Raw genomic sequence first — 20,444 nt, 5'->3', positions numbered from 1 at the left:
TGTACTCCTAAATGTTTATTAATTCAGGCGGAGAAACCCATTCGCACAGAAAATGAAGAGTTTACAGAAAGCCACATCATAATTATTACTGAAATAAAACAAGCATCGGTGCTCACATTCACGTTTATTTGGACACTTTTTTTTTTATGACAGTATAGAAAAAATTCGGTTCTATGAACTTGATCTTTAAAAATGCATATATTTGAAGAGACCGAGCTAAACAATTTCTGGTAATATCAGTATGAAACTAAGATAAAATGTTCTTGAGTGAAAAAAAATTGTGCTCATCGCAGTACTAATTAAGATAAACAACAAAGCACAAAAACATGAAAAGATGATTCACTTTTTGAGCAAGGGGAGTAAACTTAGTCCAGTGATGGGATCTGTGATGCACCTTTCAAGCAGCTGGAGATAGGTGAGGTTCTCTTTTGTGTTGGGATCAAAAAAGCCCTTGCTGTCATCATCTGCATCAGACAGAATCTGGTTCATTTCCTCGTCAAAGTAGCCTCTCTGATAAGCCACCTGCACAGGAACTCTGTGGCTGTAGACTGGGTCAATGATGCCTCCAGTGGCGATTTGAGCTTCCAGGAGACGGACTCCATGATTTTTGACGATCAGGTCTTTCTTCAGGGCTTGGAACAGAGATATTGTTTTTTCGGTGTAAGGGTCTTTGTATCCTGTGACGGCTCGTTCTGCTGAGAGCAGTTTCTTTTGCAATTCGCTGCCAACCACTCTCTGAGCCACAGCTTTTTCCACTGAAAGTTTCTTGTTGTTAACTGGGTCGATGACAAAACCAGTGGCAGCTTGGGCCTCTAGCAGCACCAGAGATGTTCCAGGAGTAAGCAGGCCTCTGGACTTGGCTTCATAGATGCTCAGGGTCTCCTTGGTTGACTGCAAGTACACTCCTGCAATGCAGTTGGTCCCTTCTAGATACCGACGGACAGAGTCCATTTCACTTACTTCCTTTACTGTTATTGTTCCTGTGGTGAGGTCTTTGTAGAGGTCTTCATTGATGATTTTGGATTCAAGCAACTCTGTAGCACTGACGTCCTTCCTGATACCATGAAAGCTTCCGGTCTCTGTGACTGTAGTAGTGATGGTGGTCTTTGAGGTGCTGCTGTCAAGGTTTTTTTCTGGTATTCGACATGTGATAACTGACGATGCGCATGTGGTGGTGGTGTTCTGTTGAATGATCATCAAGACAATCTCCAAAAAACGTTCAATTGTGATAGCACCAGACTTGAACTGTTGCACAAGCTCCCGTCTCTTCTCCTCAGTGATATATTTGGAGTAGAGCAGATCCCACAGAGACACCGTGGTTCCCTGATACTTTCCGCCCGCTCTGGTGGCAGTTGTTGATTTCAGTATACGTTTTGTGACCTCGTCAACAAAGAAGTAGAACTCTCCTTTCTTCACAATGACCAACAGGCTAAGTCCAGTGATGGGATCTGTGATACACCTCTCGACCAGCTGGAGATAGGTGAGGTTCTCTTGTGTGTTGGGATCAAAAAAGCCCTTGGTGTCATCATCTGGGTCAGACAGAATCTGGTTCATTTCCTCGTCAAAGTAGCCTCTCTGGTAAGCCACCTGCACAGGAACTCTGTGGCTGTAGACTGGGTCAATGATGCCTCCTGTGGCAATTTGAGCTTCCAGCAGACGGACTCCATGATCTTTGACGATCAGGTCTTTCTTCAGGGCTTGGAACAGAGATATTGTTTTTTCGGTGTAAGGGTCTTTGTATCCTGTGACGGCTCGTTCTGCTGAGAGCAGTTTCTTTTGCCATTCGCTGCCGACCACTCTCTGAGCCACAGCTTTTTCCACTGAAAGTTTCTTGTTGTTAACTGGGTCGATGACAAAACCAGTGGCAGCTTGGGCCTCTAGCAGCACCAGAGACGTTCCAGGAGTAAGCAGGCCTCTGGACTTGGCCTCATAGATGCTCAGGGTCTCCTTGGTTGACTGCAAGTACACTCCTGCAATGCAGTTGGTCCCTTCTAGATACCGACGGACAGAGTCCATTTCACTTACTTCCTTTACTGTTATTGTTCCTGTGGTGAGATCTTTGTAGAGGTCTTCATTGATGATTTTGGATTCAAGCAACTCTGTAGCACTGACGTCCTTCCTGATACCATGAAAGCTTCCGGTCTCTGTGACTGTAGTAGTGATGGTGGTCTTTGAGGTGCTGCTGTCAAGGTTTTTTTCTGGTATTTGACATGCGATAACTGACGATGCGCATGTGGTGGTGGTGTTCTGTTGAATGATCATCAAGACAATCTCCAAAAAACTTTCAATTGTGATAGCACCAGACTTGAACTGTTGCACAAGCTCCCGTCTCTTCTCCTCAGTGATATATTTGGAGTAGAGCAGATCCCACAGAGACACCGTGGTTCCCTGATACTTTCCGCCCGCTCTGGTGGTAGTTGTTGATTTCAGTATAAGTTTTGTGACCTCATCAACAAAGAAGTAGAACTCTCCTTTCTTCACAATCACCAACAGGCTAAGTCCAGTGATGGGATCTGTGATACACCTCTCGACCAGCTGGAGATAGGTGAGGTTCTCTTGTGTATTGGGATCAAAAAAACCCTTGGTGTCATCATCTGGGTCAGACAGAATCTGGTTCATTTCCTCGTCAAAGTAGCCTCTCTGGTAAGCCACCTGCACAGGAACTCTGTGGCTGTAGACAGGGTCAATGATGCCTCCAGTGGCGATTTGAGCTTCCAGGAGACGGACTCCATGATTTTTGACGATCAGGTCTTTCTTCAGGGCTTGGAACAGAGATATTGTTTTTTCGGTGTAAGGGTCTTTGTATCCTGTGACGGCTCGTTCTGCTGAGAGCAGTTTCTTTTGCAATTCGCTGCCAACCACTCTCTGAGCCACAGCTTTTTCCACTGAAAGTTTCTTGTTGTTAACTGGGTCGATGACAAAACCAGTGGCAGCTTGGGCCTCTAGCAGCACCAGAGATGTTCCAGGAGTAAGCAGGCCTCTGGACTTGGCTTCATAGATGCTCAGGGTCTCCTTGGTTGACTGCAAGTACACTCCTGCAATGCAGTTGGTCCCTTCTAGATACCGACGGACAGAGTCCATTTCACTTACTTCCTTTACTGTTATTGTTCCTGTGGTGAGATCTTTGTAGAGGTCTTCATTGATGATTTTGGATTCAAGCAACTCTGTAGCACTGACGTCCTTCCTGATACCATGAAAGCTTCCGGTCTCTGTGACTGTAGTAGTGATGGTGGTCTTTGAGGTGCTGCTGTCAAGGTTTTTTTCTGGTATTCGACATGTGATAACTGACGATGCGCATGTGGTGGTGGTGTTCTGTTGAATGATCATCAAGACAATCTCCAAAAAACGTTCAATTGTGATAGCACCAGACTTGAACTGTTGCACAAGCTCCCGTCTCTTCTCCTCAGTGATATATTTGGAGTAGAGCAGATCCCACAGAGACACCGTGGTTCCCTGATACTTTCCGCCCGCTCTGGTGGTAGTTGTTGATTTCAGTATACGTTTTGTGACCTCGTCAACAAAGAAGTAGAACTCTCCTTTCTTCACAATGACCAACAGGCTAAGTCCAGTGATGGGATCTGTGATACACCTCTCGACCAGCTGGAGATAGGTGAGGTTCTCTTGTGTGTTGGGATCAAAAAAGCCCTTGGTGTCATCATCTGGGTCAGACAGAATCTGGTTCATTTCCTCGTCAAAGTAGCCTCTCTGGTAAGCCACCTGCACAGGAACTCTGTGGCTGTAGACTGGGTCAATGATGCCTCCTGTGGCAATTTGAGCTTCCAGCAGACGGACTCCATGATCTTTGACGATCAGGTCTTTCTTCAGGGCTTGGAACAGAGATATTGTTTTTTCGGTGTAAGGGTCTTTGTATCCTGTGACGGCTCGTTCTGCTGAGAGCAGTTTCTTTTGCCATTCGCTGCCGACCACTCTCTGAGCCACAGCTTTTTCCACTGAAAGTTTCTTGTTGTTAACTGGGTCGATGACAAAACCAGTGGCAGCTTGGGCCTCTAGCAGCACCAGAGACGTTCCAGGAGTAAGCAGGCCTCTGGACTTGGCCTCATAGATGCTCAGGGTCTCCTTGGTTGACTGCAAGTACACTCCTGCAATGCAGTTGGTCCCTTCTAGATACCGACGGACAGAGTCCATTTCACTTACTTCCTTTACTGTTATTGTTCCTGTGGTGAGATCTTTGTAGAGGTCTTCATTGATGATTTTGGATTCAAGCAACTCTGTAGCACTGACGTCCTTCCTGATACCATGAAAGCTTCCGGTCTCTGTGACTGTAGTAGTGATGGTGGTCTTTGAGGTGCTGCTGTCAAGGTTTTTTTCTGGTATTTGACATGTGATAACTGACGATGCGCATGTGGTGGTGGTGTTCTGTTGAATGATCATCAAGACAATCTCCAAAAAACGTTCAATTGTGATAGCACCAGACTTGAACTGTTGCACAAGCTCCCGTCTCTTCTCCTCAGTGATATATTTGGAGTAGAGCAGATCCCACAGAGACACCGTGGTTCCCTGATACTTTCCGCCCGCTCTGGTGGTAGTTGTTGATTTCAGTATAAGTTTTGTGACCTCATCAACAAAGAAGTAGAACTCTCCTTTCTTCACAATCACCAACAGGCTAAGTCCAGTGATGGGATCTGTGATACACCTCTCGACCAGCTGGAGATAGGTGAGGTTCTCTTGTGTATTGGGATCAAAAAAACCCTTGGTGTCATCATCTGGGTCAGACAGAATCTGGTTCATTTCCTCGTCAAAGTAGCCTCTCTGGTAAGCCACCTGCACAGGAACTCTGTGGCTGTAGACAGGGTCAATGATGCCTCCAGTGGCGATTTGAGCTTCCAGGAGACGGACTCCATGATTTTTGACGATCAGGTCTTTCTTCAGGGCTTGGAACAGAGATATTGTTTTTTCGGTGTAAGGGTCTTTGTATCCTGTGACGGCTCGTTCTGCTGAGAGCAGTTTCTTTTGCAATTCGCTGCCAACCACTCTCTGAGCCACAGCTTTTTCCACTGAAAGTTTCTTGTTGTTAACTGGGTCGATGACAAAACCAGTGGCAGCTTGGGCCTCTAGCAGCACCAGAGATGTTCCAGGAGTAAGCAGGCCTCTGGACTTGGCTTCATAGATGCTCAGGGTCTCCTTGGTTGACTGCAAGTACACTCCTGCAATGCAGTTGGTCCCTTCTAGATACCGACGGACAGAGTCCATTTCACTTACTTCCTTTACTGTTATTGTTCCTGTGGTGAGATCTTTGTAGAGGTCTTCATTGATGATTTTGGATTCAAGCAACTCTGTAGCACTGACGTCCTTCCTGATACCATGAAAGCTTCCGGTCTCTGTGACTGTAGTAGTGATGGTGGTCTTTGAGGTGCTGCTGTCAAGGTTTTTTTCTGGTATTCGACATGTGATAACTGACGATGCGCATGTGGTGGTGGTGTTCTGTTGAATGATCATCAAGACAATCTCCAAAAAACGTTCAATTGTGATAGCACCAGACTTGAACTGTTGCACAAGCTCCCGTCTCTTCTCCTCAGTGATATATTTGGAGTAGAGCAGATCCCACAGAGACACCGTGGTTCCCTGATACTTTCCGCCCGCTCTGGTGGTAGTTGTTGATTTCAGTATACGTTTTGTGACCTCGTCAACAAAGAAGTAGAACTCTCCTTTCTTCACAATGACCAACAGGCTAAGTCCAGTGATGGGATCTGTGATACACCTCTCGACCAGCTGGAGATAGGTGAGGTTCTCTTGTGTGTTGGGATCAAAAAAGCCCTTGGTGTCATCATCTGGGTCAGACAGAATCTGGTTCATTTCCTCGTCAAAGTAGCCTCTCTGGTAAGCCACCTGCACAGGAACTCTGTGGCTGTAGACTGGGTCAATGATGCCTCCTGTGGCAATTTGAGCTTCCAGCAGACGGACTCCATGATCTTTGACGATCAGGTCTTTCTTCAGGGCTTGGAACAGAGATATTGTTTTTTCGGTGTAAGGGTCTTTGTATCCTGTGACGGCTCGTTCTGCTGAGAGCAGTTTCTTTTGCCATTCGCTGCCGACCACTCTCTGAGCCACAGCTTTTTCCACTGAAAGTTTCTTGTTGTTAACTGGGTCGATGACAAAACCAGTGGCAGCTTGGGCCTCTAGCAGCACCAGAGACGTTCCAGGAGTAAGCAGGCCTCTGGACTTGGCCTCATAGATGCTCAGGGTCTCCTTGGTTGACTGCAAGTACACTCCTGCAATGCAGTTGGTCCCTTCTAGATACCGACGGACAGAGTCCATTTCACTTACTTCCTTTACTGTTATTGTTCCTGTGGTGAGATCTTTGTAGAGGTCTTCATTGATGATTTTGGATTCAAGCAACTCTGTAGCACTGACGTCCTTCCTGATACCATGAAAGCTTCCGGTCTCTGTGACTGTAGTAGTGATGGTGGTCTTTGAGGTGCTGCTGTCAAGGTTTTTTTCTGGTATTTGACATGTGATAACTGACGATGCGCATGTGGTGGTGGTGTTCTGTTGAATGATCATCAAGACAATCTCCAAAAAACGTTCAATTGTGATAGCACCAGACTTGAACTGTTGCACAAGCTCCCGTCTCTTCTCCTCAGTGATATATTTGGAGTAGAGCAGATCCCACAGAGACACCGTGGTTCCCTGATACTTTCCGCCCGCTCTGGTGGTAGTTGTTGATTTCAGTATAAGTTTTGTGACCTCATCAACAAAGAAGTAGAACTCTCCTTTCTTCACAATCACCAACAGGCTAAGTCCAGTGATGGGATCTGTGATACACCTCTCGACCAGCTGGAGATAGGTGAGGTTCTCTTGTGTATTGGGATCAAAAAAACCCTTGGTGTCATCATCTGGGTCAGACAGAATCTGGTTCATTTCCTCGTCAAAGTAGCCTCTCTGGTAAGCCACCTGCACAGGAACTCTGTGGCTGTAGACAGGGTCAATGATGCCTCCAGTGGCGATTTGAGCTTCCAGGAGACGGACTCCATGATTTTTGACGATCAGGTCTTTCTTCAGGGCTTGGAACAGAGATATTGTTTTTTCGGTGTAAGGGTCTTTGTATCCTGTGACGGCTCGTTCTGCTGAGAGCAGTTTCTTTTGCAATTCGCTGCCAACCACTCTCTGAGCCACAGCTTTTTCCACTGAAAGTTTCTTGTTGTTAACTGGGTCGATGACAAAACCAGTGGCAGCTTGGGCCTCTAGCAGCACCAGAGATGTTCCAGGAGTAAGCAGGCCTCTGGACTTGGCTTCATAGATGCTCAGGGTCTCCTTGGTTGACTGCAAGTACACTCCTGCAATGCAGTTGGTCCCTTCTAGATACCGACGGACAGAGTCCATTTCACTTACTTCCTTTACTGTTATTGTTCCTGTGGTGAGATCTTTGTAGAGGTCTTCATTGATGATTTTGGATTCAAGCAACTCTGTAGCACTGACGTCCTTCCTGATACCATGAAAGCTTCCGGTCTCTGTGACTGTAGTAGTGATGGTGGTCTTTGAGGTGCTGCTGTCAAGGTTTTTTTCTGGTATTCGACATGTGATAACTGACGATGCGCATGTGGTGGTGGTGTTCTGTTGAATGATCATCAAGACAATCTCCAAAAAACGTTCAATTGTGATAGCACCAGACTTGAACTGTTGCACAAGCTCCCGTCTCTTCTCCTCAGTGATATATTTGGAGTAGAGCAGATCCCACAGAGACACCGTGGTTCCCTGATACTTTCCGCCCGCTCTGGTGGTAGTTGTTGATTTCAGTATACGTTTTGTGACCTCGTCAACAAAGAAGTAGAACTCTCCTTTCTTCACAATGACCAACAGGCTAAGTCCAGTGATGGGATCTGTGATACACCTCTCGACCAGCTGGAGATAGGTGAGGTTCTCTTGTGTGTTGGGATCAAAAAAGCCCTTGGTGTCATCATCTGGGTCAGACAGAATCTGGTTCATTTCCTCGTCAAAGTAGCCTCTCTGGTAAGCCACCTGCACAGGAACTCTGTGGCTGTAGACTGGGTCAATGATGCCTCCTGTGGCAATTTGAGCTTCCAGCAGACGGACTCCATGATCTTTGACGATCAGGTCTTTCTTCAGGGCTTGGAACAGAGATATTGTTTTTTCGGTGTAAGGGTCTTTGTATCCTGTGACGGCTCGTTCTGCTGAGAGCAGTTTCTTTTGCCATTCGCTGCCGACCACTCTCTGAGCCACAGCTTTTTCCACTGAAAGTTTCTTGTTGTTAACTGGGTCGATGACAAAACCAGTGGCAGCTTGGGCCTCTAGCAGCACCAGAGACGTTCCAGGAGTAAGCAGGCCTCTGGACTTGGCCTCATAGATGCTCAGGGTCTCCTTGGTTGACTGCAAGTACACTCCTGCAATGCAGTTGGTCCCTTCTAGATACCGACGGACAGAGTCCATTTCACTTACTTCCTTTACTGTTATTGTTCCTGTGGTGAGATCTTTGTAGAGGTCTTCATTGATGATTTTGGATTCAAGCAACTCTGTAGCACTGACGTCCTTCCTGATACCATGAAAGCTTCCGGTCTCTGTGACTGTAGTAGTGATGGTGGTCTTTGAGGTGCTGCTGTCAAGGTTTTTTTCTGGTATTTGACATGTGATAACTGACGATGCGCATGTGGTGGTGGTGTTCTGTTGAATGATCATCAAGACAATCTCCAAAAAACGTTCAATTGTGATAGCACCAGACTTGAACTGTTGCACAAGCTCCCGTCTCTTCTCCTCAGTGATATATTTGGAGTAGAGCAGATCCCACAGAGACACCGTGGTTCCCTGATACTTTCCGCCCGCTCTGGTGGTAGTTGTTGATTTCAGTATGAGTTTTGTGACCTCGTCAACAAAGAAGTAGAACTCTCCTTTCTTCACAATGACCAACAGGCTAAGTCCAGTGATGGGATCTGTGATACACCTCTCGACCAGCTGGAGATAGGTGAGGTTCTCTTGTGTGTTGGGATCAAAAAAACCCTTGGTGTCATCATCTGGGTCAGACAGAATCTGGTTCATTTCCTCGTCAAAGTAGCCTCTCTGGTAAGCCACCTGCACAGGAACTCTGTGGCTGTAGACTGGGTCAATGATGCCTCCTGTGGCAATTTGAGCTTCCAGGAGACGGACTCCATGATCTTTGACGATCAGGTCTTTCTTCAGGGCTTGGAACAGAGATATTGTTTTTTCGGTGTAAGGGTCTTTGTATCCTGTGACGGCTCGTTCTGCTGAGAGCAGTTTCTTTTGCCACTCGCTGCCAACCACTCTCTGAGCCACAGCTTTTTCCACTGAAAGTTTCTTGTTGTTAACTGGGTCGATGACAAAACCAGTAGCAGCTTGGGCCTCTAGCAGCACCAGAGATGTTCCAGGAGTAAGCAGGCCTCTGGACTTGGCTTCATAGATGCTCAGGGTCTCCTTGGTTGACTGCAAATACACTCCTGCAATGCAGTTGGTCCCTTCTAGATACCGACGGACAGAGTCCATTTCACTTACTTCCTTTACTGTTATTGTTCCTGTGTTGAGATCTTTGTAGAGGTCTTCATTGATGATTTTGGATTCAAGCAACTCTGTAGCACTGACGTCCTTCCTGATACCATGAAAGATTCCGGTCTCTGTGACTGTAGTAGTGATGGTGGTCTTTGAGGTGCTGCTGTCAAGGTTTTTTTCTGCTATTTGACATGTGATGGCTGATGAGGAGGTTGTGGTAGTGGTCTGCTGCTGAATGATCATCAAGATGATTTCCAAAAAGCGTTCCATCGTGATAACGCCAGACTTGTACTGTTGCACAAGCTCTCGCCTCTTCTCCTCAGTGATGTATCTGGAGTAGAGCAGATCCCACAGTGACACTGTGGTTCCTCGATACTTCCCGCCTGCTCTGGTGGTTGTTTTTGATTTCAGGATATGTTTTGTGGCCTCATCAACATAGAAGTAAAACTCGCCTTTCTTCACAATGGATAGTAAGTTAAGGCCTGTGTTTGGGTCAGTAACACACCTCTCTATAAGTTGGAGATAAGTGAGGTTCTCTTGTGTGTTGGGATCAAAAAAGCCCTTGGTGTCGTCATCTGGGTCAGACAGAATATGGTTCATTTCCTCATCAAAGTAGCCTCTCTGATAAGCCACCTGCACAGGCACTCTGTGACTGTATACTGGGTCAATGATGCCTCCTGTGGCAATTTGAGCCTCAAGAAGACGAATCCCATGATCCTTAACTATGAGATCCTTTATCAGGGCCTGGAATAAGGAAATAGTCTCACCAGTGTAGGGGTCATTGTATCCTGTGACAGCTCGTTCTGCTGAGAGCAGCTTCTTTTTCCACTCGCTGCCGACAACTTTCTGAGCTACAGCTTCAGCCACTGAAAGCTTCTTGTTGTTGACGGGATCAATGACAAAACCAGTAGCAGCTTGGGCCTCTAGGAGTATAAGAGATGTCCCAGGAGTCAGCAGGCCTCTGGACTTTGCTTCATAGATGCTCATAACAGTCTTTGTCGACTCAACTCTGACGCCGGCTATGCAGTTTGTCGCCCCAAGATACTTTTGGACGGATTCCATTTTGTTAACACTGTCTACAGTCACTTCCCCTTGAATAATCTGTGTGAAAAGCTCCTTCGAGATGATCTTTGACTCAAAGAGTTGACTAGCTGAGACCTGTTTCCTCAGTCCTTTGAACTTTCTTTCTTTGGAAGACACCTCTGTAATGATGACTGTGAGTATTTCAATTAACTCTTCAACTGTGACGGCGCCGGTCTTGTATTGTTCTATGAGCTGTTCCCTCTTCTTCTGTGATATGTATTCAGACAGCAACAATTCCCACAAGGTCACGTTTTTGCTTTGGAATTTTCCCACATGCATGGTAATGGTTTTGTTTTTAAACTCAAGCTCTATTTCTTCCTTTGTGTGAAAAACATTTGATTTCTCCTCATGCAGTGGTATAAGGAGCAGCCCCGTTTTAGAATCTATTTCACATCTCTCCATCAGCTCGAGGTAAGAGAGTTTTTCCTTAGTGTTTGGGTCAAAGTATCCCTTTGAATTTTCTGGGGGGTTCAGCAGAAGGCTTTTGAGTTGGTCATCAAGAAGTCCCCTTTTGACTGCAACATTAACAGGCAGCCTGTGACTCATGTTTGGGTCTACGATTCCGCCCGTTGCTATTTGTGCTTGAAGAAGACGAATGGCATCACTTCTTTGAATCAGTTGCTCATTCATAGCCTCAAACAGTGATATTGTTATGTCGGTGTAGGGGTCTTTATAGCCAGTGATGGCTCGCTCGGCCAACAGAAGCTGCTCACACACATCTGGCCCAATGACTTCCTCTTTTGCGGCCTCGTCAACAGTGTAGAACTTGTTTGTGAGCGGATCAATGACCCACCCTGTAGAAGCCTGCGCTTCAAGCAGTAAATGTGCAATGCCATCTGTCAACATACCTTCAGTTTTTGCACCGTATATGCTCAGAACCGTTTGCGATGGATACACTTTAACCCCAGCAATGCTTCTTGATCCATTCAGGTATTGTCGCACGCGCTCAAATTTGGAAACCTCTGCCAAAGTCACTTTGTCTTCCTGCACCCGTTTGAATGTGTCATTGTCGATAATGCCAGAGTCCAGCAGTTGTTTGACTGGGATTAGCTTTCTCAGGCCCATTATCATTTTGGGAGCTTCACTCTTCTCCAGTTTTTCAATGGTGGATATTACTATGCTTATGATAGTGTGTATGGTGACCTTTCCTGTTCTGAATCTTTCCATCAGTTCATTTCGCTGGTCTTCCGTGAAGTAGCCAGAGTGGATCAAGTCCCAGAGAGAAATAGATTTTCCTGCGTAGCGTCCTAATGATATGCTCACCACTGTCTCTTCAAACACTTTCCTTATTTCACTGACAGTGTACAGCCTTACGTTTGGTTTTGAGGTTTTTGGTGCGTTAGTCATTGGTAAGAGGAACAGTCCTGTTTCTTTATCTTTTACACACCTTCCCAACATTTCCATGTATGTCAGATTCTCTTTGGTGTTGGGGTCAAAAAAAACTTTTGTGTCATCACTTGGGTCCAATAGAATTTGATTGAGTTCTTCGTCAAAATATCCTTTCCTGTAGGCGACGTCAAGAGGTAAGTGAAGACACTTCAAGGGATCAATGATACCACCTGTTGCAATTTGGGCCTCAAGTAAACGAATGCCGTGCTCCTTTACAATTAGATCCTTTTTCAAGGCTTGGAAAAGAGAGATCTTTTGGCCCGTGTATGGATCGGTGTAACCAGTGACAGCCCTCTCTGCAGACAGAAGTTTTTCATACATCTGAGGACCAATTAACATTTCTCGAAGGGCTTGTTCCACAGTGAGCTTTTTGTTTGCCAGTGGATCGACAATGAATCCCGTGGCTGCCTGTGCTTCTAGGAGGCAAAGAGCTGTGCCAGGTGTCAGGATGCCAGTTTTCTGTGCTTCGTAGATGCTCAGCTTCTGAACAGAGGGCTGCAGTATCACACCGGCGACGCAGCTCTTCCCTTGTAGGTAGGCCCTCACGCTCTCCATTTGCAACACATCAGTGCTCTTTAACGTTCCATCGATCACGTTGCTGTAGGTTTTTTCATCCACTATATCAAGCTCCAAAAGATCCACAATAGAAACCTCCCCCCTGAGGCCTCGGAAGCTCAGATCTGCTTGATGTTTTATCTCCTTGCTCTCAATGATGATTAAGATTGACTCAATGATTTCCTCAATCGTGAGTCTCCTTGACTTGAAGTGTTTGAAGAACTCCAGTCGTTTTTCCTCAGATAGATACTCTGAATTGATGAGGTCCCAAAGAGTGGCGTGCTTGCCCTTGAAGCGGCCATACCGCACAGAAATGACCGTTGTTCTGAACAGTTCCTTCATGGCATCATCTATGTTGATTTTGTGACTTTTGCCTTTGAGTGGCAGGAGACAGAGTCCCGTACTGGGATCTGTGACACATCTGGCCATGAGCTGCAAGTATGTGAGGTTCTCATGTGTGTTAGGGTCAAAAAACCCTTTGGTGTCATCACTCGGATCACTCAGAATCTCGTTCATCTCCTCATTGAAGTACCCGCGCTTGTAGGCCACTTGGACGGGAATGCGATGGCTGTTAACTGGGTCGATGACGCCTCCAGTGGCAATTTGTGCCTCCAGGAGTCGAATACCGTGATCCTTTACGATTAGGTCTTTTTGCATGGCTTGGAACAGAGAGATTGTGGTCCCGTAGTACGGGTCTTTGTATCCTGTCACCGCCTTCTCTGCAGAGCGCAGCTTTTGGCATAAATCGGGCCCAACAATATTGGCTTTGATGGCATTGTCCACCGAAAACTTTCTGTTTCCAATAGGATCAATGATGAATCCTGTTGCCGCCTGCGCCTCGAGTAAAACCAGAGCTGTTCCTGGCATCAGTTTGCCTTTCTGTCTCGCTTGGTAGATGGTCATGATCTGGGAGTCAGGCAGAAGAACACCTGCAATACTTTCTTTCCCCTGGAGGTACACATGTAGGTTTTGATCCTCAATCACCTCCTTAACGGACTTCTTCCCTTTCTTCAGATCATCTAGGACCTCCTCGCTAATGATGTCAGCCTCAACCAGCTGTTTGGCTGTGACCGTTTCTCTGATGCCTTCAAAGATGACCTTGGTGGTTTTGACAGATGTCTCAATGATTTGTAGAACTGTTGTGACAATCATTTCTATTGTGAACTTCCTCTCACGGTATTTACGTATGATGTCTTTCCTCTGCTCTTCATCAAAGTATTCTGACATCAGAAGCCCCCATAGAGATACTGTCATTCCTGCGTACTTGCCACATGTCACTTTCACCTTCTTCTGTTTGAAGGCCATCTTAGTTTGGTATTCAATAAAGGTGACGTTCAGTCCATTGGATTTATCTCGAAGAGGAAGGAGGCAGAGTCCAGTAGCAGGATCTGTGACACACCTTTCTATCAGCTGAAGATATGTAAGATTCTCCTCTGTGTTTGGGTCAAAGAATCCCTTTGTGTCGTCTCCTGAATCCTCAAGTATGGCTTTCATCTCTTGGTCGAAATAGCCCCTTTTGAAGGCCACCTCTGTAGGGAGTCTGTGGCTGTGGATGGGGTCGATGATCCCCCCTGTGGCAATTTGTGCCTCCAGTAGGCGGATCCCATGCTCTTTCAAGATGAGATCTTTGGAAAGTGCTTGAAAGAGGGAAATGGTTTCTTCAGTGTACGGGTCTTTGTATCCAGTCACAGCTCGTTCGGCGGAGCGCAGCTTGGCGTAATAATCTGGGCCAATGAGCTTGTTTTTTACAGCCTCGTCCACAGTGAACTTTCTGTTTTCTACAGGATCGATCATGAATCCCGTTGCGGCCTGCGCCTCCAGCAGAACTAGCGCCGTCCCAGGCATCAGTATGCTGTGTTTCATGGCTTCATAGATGCTCATTATCTGATTGGATGAGAGTATCGCAATGCCCGCGATGCTGCCTTTGCCCTGAAGGTATTCTTTCACTGTCTCATTCAGCATCACTTCCTGGGTTGTGGTCTTCCCCTTCTGCAGGTTATCGTAGATTTCTTTGTCAATGATCTTTGACTCAAAGAGTTCTGCAGAGGAAATGCCTCGTCTCAACCCTTTGAAGGTGATGAAGATGGGGAGAAGAAGCAGGCCTGTGTCAGGTTCCACAATGCACTTCTCCACCAGCGTTTGGTAGTTTATGTGCTGTTGTGTGCTCGGATCGTAGAATACCTTTAACTCTGACATCTGGTCATCCAGCAGACCTTTTTCGTAGTAGCCTTTCTGGATGGCTGACGGAACTGGAACGTTTGTCTTCTCGATGGGATCAAACAGGCCGTGTGTGGCGATTTGCGCTTGAAGTAGTCTCAAACCATAATCTCTGGGCACTAAGTCTTTTTGCATAGCTTGGAACACAGAGATGGTTTGGCTAGTGTAAGGGTCCACGTAACCGGTGATAGCCTTCTCTGCAAAGAGGAGCTTCTCCCTCAACTCAGGTCCGACGAGTTCCTCCTTGACGGCCTCCATGACTGGAAGAATTCGGTTCTTCACGGGGTCTACGACGCCTACTGTGGCGGCCTGCGCTTCCAGCAGGGCCAACGCGGTTCCGGGTTTAAGCAGACGTTTTTTCATGGCTTCGTATATGCTGATCTTCTGCTTGGACTTCTCCAGGTAAACGCCCGCCACAGGGCCATGGATTTGGGTGTGGCCATGCTTCTTCTCATTTGGATCAGCGGGCTCCATCTTGACCTAGTGTAGCTGTGTAAGGGACATTTGTGTCAGAATTGTCTACGGAAGTGTTTCTCAGCTAGTGGAACAGGAGCGAAAAGTAGTTCGAGGACCCATTGGGCACAGGCAGGTAGTTAAAAATTGACAATCTAGTAATTTACGGCAATCACATTGACTAAACAATAACTGGTACTTTTTCCACAGTGCTGTATTGGAATTTAAAGTCCATTCCAAACATATATGGAGAATCTGATTAAGACTAAGTCAAAAATCCTGAGACACGAGTTTAATTCTTTCTGTGACATGTTTGCAACTTAAAACACTTGTATTTCAAATATTTTCCCACTGAAATTAATGAAAATGCCATTAATCCATTACAGACCTCGCCAAAACGTTGGTTATATTTCTTTTATGAGAAAAAAAGCATTCTGTAATAATGTACTTGATAAAGACATGCAGCAATAATATATTTTTAAAAGAAATCAAAGAATTAACTGTGTTTGACACATTTTCTCTGCTTCAGTTCAATGGACATTGTGCTGCTCCTTCTGTTGTGTGCACCATGGCCACCTGAGGGCAGTATAAGATAGACATCCGGATATACTGAGAGCTGGTCACAGCTCCTGAGTAAGCCGCAGTGGTATTAGTTGTTCTTTGCAGAGGATAAAGACTATACGCCTGTGAGTCTATTTAAATTATCTGTCTGAATGTGTTGCTCTGCTGTTTGTGCTCATATACTCGTTATTCAAAGGTTTATAACACAGCCACACATATGGCACAGTATTTGTTAGCCCATCTGTCTATGGCATTTTGCATTGATTGAGCTTTCCTAAGGCAACACTGTGTTTTGTTTATTTTTTTTATATGAAATATGTATTTCTCTTTGTTTTATGCTTAGTTTGACAGTAAACCTTTAAATGGGGGACTGAAATAAAAAAAAGAAAAAAAAAAAAAAAAAGAATTGTTCACTCTGCAAAAGTGCGGCTTGTTGTGATGTGAGATAAGTTGACGACCACCAGACAACGCTCAAGGCATCACTATTTATATTTTTGTATTCACAGTTGACAATTTCTGAGCGTAATTGAAAAATATAAACTTCAAAGTATTAAACGACATACCCAAGTAGTTAGTGGGGTTTCGTTTTGAGTGTGTTGGCAGCCTTGACTCTGGCCCGACCTTCCAAAATCCAAAATTCCAGCAAAGGTTTATGGCTCAATCGCTGCCCCTGCGGCGATAAGGTGTTCATTACATCATTCAAACATCAGTCGCAGTTAATCATTTTCACATGAAGCCCTCTCAGGAACTTGTGTGACTCCTGATTCTATCACAACTCAAAAACAACAGCAACTTAGTGGATGCCAAGTTGGTTCAACACAAAAAGAAGAGCTCCAACTTAAAAAATTTGAATGCTAACTTTGCATGTCAAGCTGCCAGTCAAGTACTCAGTCCTATTTTGCCAAGGAGTCGAAACATTAAAAATAGCATCTGCCACTCTTACATCTTCCCGCTTGGTCTCAAGGTGTGTATTTCCCTCGGCCGGGTGCCGCTGTGTGATGTCATCAAAATGAGAACCTACAGGCCTGACTGGACGCGCGTCTGCACACAAAACACAAGCGCCTCTTTGTTTGCGCAACAGCAGCTTGCAGGTGTCCGTGTTTGAACCAAGTGTCGCAGGCTTTTATCAGTTTTGAAAGCTGGCATTGTGTAAATTTGCTCCAATCAAAGACTATGTTCCGCAGTTGAGATTTCACTTTCACATCATACAGTAATAAATCTTTTACAACTTGCAATCATCACCCTGCCCTATTGCACCAATAAACTCAACCCCTTTACATGTAATGATAGTCGAATACATTTTAGAGGACCTAAAAGCACCATTTACATGTATTCATATCAAGACAGACGTCTAGAATGCGGTTTTATTTTGGGCATTTATATAAGTAAACGACTTTGTTCACTTAATTAATCATTGCATAATAGCAACTGTCATCGCCACCGTCCCTGTTTACCACATGAAAAGTGGGAAGATTACGAAAACACTCCAGTAAAAGTACTTTGACGACATAGCACTTGTAAACTTTCGTCTGAGTAAATTTCCAGGGCTGAAAAAGGATGCAACTGAATTTAGTCAGATGCACCGTCCGCATATCAAAGGAAATTTTATTCGTTTTAGGTCAAGTATTTTTTCCCCACTCACATTATTCATTGATATTCTTATCAGCGACAGAATACTTGAGCCCTCCGTTTCCATTTACTGCTGAATGCAGTATTGGAAAATCCCAAACGAAAAGAATGAGTTTTACATAAGTTACGCTTCGTACATGTTGAAGTGTGATTTCAACAAGTTTTTCAACCACGAAATGAAAACTGAAAGTTTGCATGTTGAAACACTGTTGTGATTTGGCACTATAAAAATTGAAATGGAATTGAATTGAACAAGAGAATTAAAATGATTGAATAGAATTTGCAAAATAAAGAAAGTATATAAATTAGACATTTCTGCCTCCATTTTAGCTTCCTATGTTAATTCTGGGTAAACATTTTACATTGCGTGACAATCAAAAATGTTTGAAAATGTCGTAAAACACAGTAATGAAAGTAGACAGAAGCCCTATTAATTTTTTTTTTTTTTTTTTTAGAAAAAAGCAATTTGGGGTTTTTAAACTTACAATGGGTCAATTTGACTGATAACTGGACGGTTAAATACTCTCAAAGTAAAATAAGGCATTTTTTGTTTACACTAACAAAAGCCATTAACAAAATACACATGAGCAAAATACACTCAAGTAAAAGTACAATCAATGAATGCGTAGACTATCGGTAAACGGTAACGTAAATACTTCCCTCCTCTCTTAACGCCAAACATCAGAAAAGCAAGCTAAAAGGGAAGGAACATGACGATCAAAGCCATGTTCACCGTGATTCAGGCAGACTTCCTTTCGCGTCCTAACTGACGTCGCGCCTTCCAGTCTTTGTGAATTACGAGTGTCGTGCAGCCGAGCGAAAAAAGACATCTGGGAGCCACCGAGGATGCTTGTCGCGTCAATCAAAAGTCAACAGCCTCCAAGCTAAGAAGCTGTCAATGAAATTCGGTACAATCCCTTCACTACGTTCTCGCTTTAAAAAAAAATACAAACAGTCATAGTATTAGGCCATAGTTTCTGCAGCGCTACTTACCTTGTGTCAACAAGTCAGTGTCTCAACTTGAGACGTAATAAGGTAAGAGTGACATTTATACAAGCAAGGCGAAAAGGCGACTCGGTGAGGAATGTTTGCTTTCTCTTTTTTTATCTGAAAGGGTGTTGGCTCACTGAGCAGGATACTGATATTTCACTATCAGCACCAGCAAAGGAACTAAAACACTTTTCAAAACTGCTGATTCCGGTCAAATCACACATCCCACTTAATCATGTTTTCCATTCATTCTGTAGGCTGAGACATTAAAGGTGGGACAGAATAGGGCAAGGACGAGAAAGAGAGAAAAAAAAAAAAAAAAGTGCTTACTTGTTGCAGTTTGGAGTGCACAAAGTCCAACTTCTTCAGCAGCCAATGTCATCTGACGCGAGAGACATTCCCGAGGTGCTCACAAAATCTCCTCGGAAGCCCTGCGGGGCGGCTGGATTTAAGGCGAGTCCCGCCGGGCCAAGTCCCACCCCGCCCCCTCACCTCTGAGGAACTTCCTCCTCCCGGGGAGGACCTCGGAGCTGGCTGGACCCAGGGACCGAGTCTGCAGCATGCCAAGAATTCTTGTCCACTTCCTTTGAGCGCCTCCATTGTGCTCTGAAACAATAAGAGCCGAGGGGAGAAATGTGTCATTTTGCAACAGGTGCGCTTTGAAATGACTGCCAGAGGAACCCACCACGTCACGTCGACTTTGAAGATGAGGGGTCGATGATTTACCTTCCGGTGAATCTTCTACTGCAGTGATTCTCAACCACGGAGCGATGCAGTTTGATGCCACTAATCTGTTGCGCAGTGTGCGGAAAAAAAAAAAAAAAAAAAAAAAAGACGAATGACGGACGACGGATGCGGATGATAAATAACGAAGGCCCAATTGTTTGTAAAATGCCCAGGTCTGGTAGCTATAACCCTTTAAGCAACAGATATCTGAACACAAATGGTGGAGCAGTTCATGTAGACCATACAAGACTCGCAGGTCAGATATTCTTGATCTTCTGCGAAGAATGACTAACATTACTGCGGCTGTCTGAGGTGTGACTTTGTCCACATTAATCCGTATGTCCATTTTCTACTGCCCTCAAGTGGCCAATGTGTGCAAATCAGAAGGAGCAGCATAATATCCATCAAAGCAAAAATCGGTTTGATTCTTCAGTAATCTTGACATTCTATTTCATATCATTGTTGTGAGCAAGAAAAAACCAACAATCACATTTATTGGTAGTCTTAATTGTTTTTCTGCCAAGTTCCAGTTCAGTCGCGTTTGTTTTTTTCCACCTAATTAGTCTGAAAGTTATTTATTCACCACAAAGCATCTTTGTTCAGGTGTCTATTCCAATAATGTATAGTGACAGGCAGAACAAATTACATTTGGGAGTTAACAGACAACGTTGTCATTATTTAGGCGTAATTATCAACTGTGATATTGCCGTGAACTTTTCTTCGAACGTAAAATATGTGCCTTGGCTCAAAAGTTGGGCAACATTGTTCAACTGCATTGCAGCAGAGATGTGATATCTTATCTGTTGTAATCACACATACGAACACGTACACACACGCCGTCCTGCGTATTGACAATTAAAAACGAGTAAAAACGTCTCCAATGGCAGACGTGACTCACATGACGAACGCACGGTCGGAAACCTAACGGCTGGCAATGAAAGGTGCGTTTGCGCTTTAACAAGTTGGTCGCTATGTAAACATGCGCTTTAAATTCCATTGCATCACGGGCAAGCAGGAACAGTAGTGCAGGTGTCATATTACGACCCGATAAGCGACAATTTTTTGGGTTTGCGTGTAGCGCTCAGCACCTCGATTGGTCCGATATTCGGTGAAACAATGCGAGAGCTGCGTTTTTTTACGGCCCAAAACGCAAGTGATGAATCGGCTCGGGTCAGAAAGCGGTTCCTTCAAGATGACGTCAATCAATCCAGCTGTCCCTTGACTAACAACCGACTGAGAATTTTAATTGGAAGCTGTCTCATCGGATTTACCTGATGAAGTCATGTTCCTACAAAAGGAAAAGGGAGTGCTATCCACAGGCACTGATTTTTTTTCTTTTCTTTTTTTAAAGGTCACTGGTTTAAGTG

The 20,444-nt window shown here is 44.9% G+C and overlaps 1 protein-coding gene across 2 annotated transcripts; it reads right to left on the bottom strand.

Annotated features, from left to right (window-relative positions):
• Positions 1-107: 107 nt before the first annotated feature.
• Positions 108-18,778, bottom strand: eppk1 (epiplakin 1). 2 transcript variants are annotated; one of them, XM_086015480.1, is made up of 3 exons: positions 18,682-18,771; positions 16,296-16,402; positions 108-15,207 (listed from the first exon to the last, which is right to left on the bottom strand). In XM_086015480.1, the coding sequence occupies exon 3, from the start codon at positions 15,190-15,192 to the stop codon at positions 340-342; it is 14,853 nt and encodes a 4,950-aa protein (XP_085871606.1). In that variant the 5' UTR covers positions 15,193-15,207; positions 16,296-16,402; positions 18,682-18,771; the 3' UTR covers positions 108-339. The 2 variants fall into 2 exon arrangements, with proteins under 2 accessions (XP_085871606.1, XP_085871607.1); XM_086015481.1 differs by lacking the exon at positions 16,296-16,402 and having other exon boundaries at positions 18,682-18,778.
• Positions 18,779-20,444: the final 1,666 nt, after the last annotated feature.

Source organism: Filicampus tigris, chromosome 18, assembly GCF_054856515.1.
Source record: "Filicampus tigris isolate MCC_2025a chromosome 18, RoL_Ftig_1.0, whole genome shotgun sequence".
Classification (NCBI taxonomy): domain Eukaryota; kingdom Metazoa; phylum Chordata; class Actinopteri; order Syngnathiformes; family Syngnathidae; genus Filicampus; species Filicampus tigris.
Note: the sequence above shows the minus strand (reverse complement) of the source record. Positions and strands in the feature narration are given on the sequence as shown.

Coding starts and splice junctions, on each gene's coding strand:
- eppk1 (XM_086015481.1), bottom strand. CDS start 15,192: ATGGAGCCCGCTGATCCAAATGAGAAGAAGCATGGCCACACCCAAATC.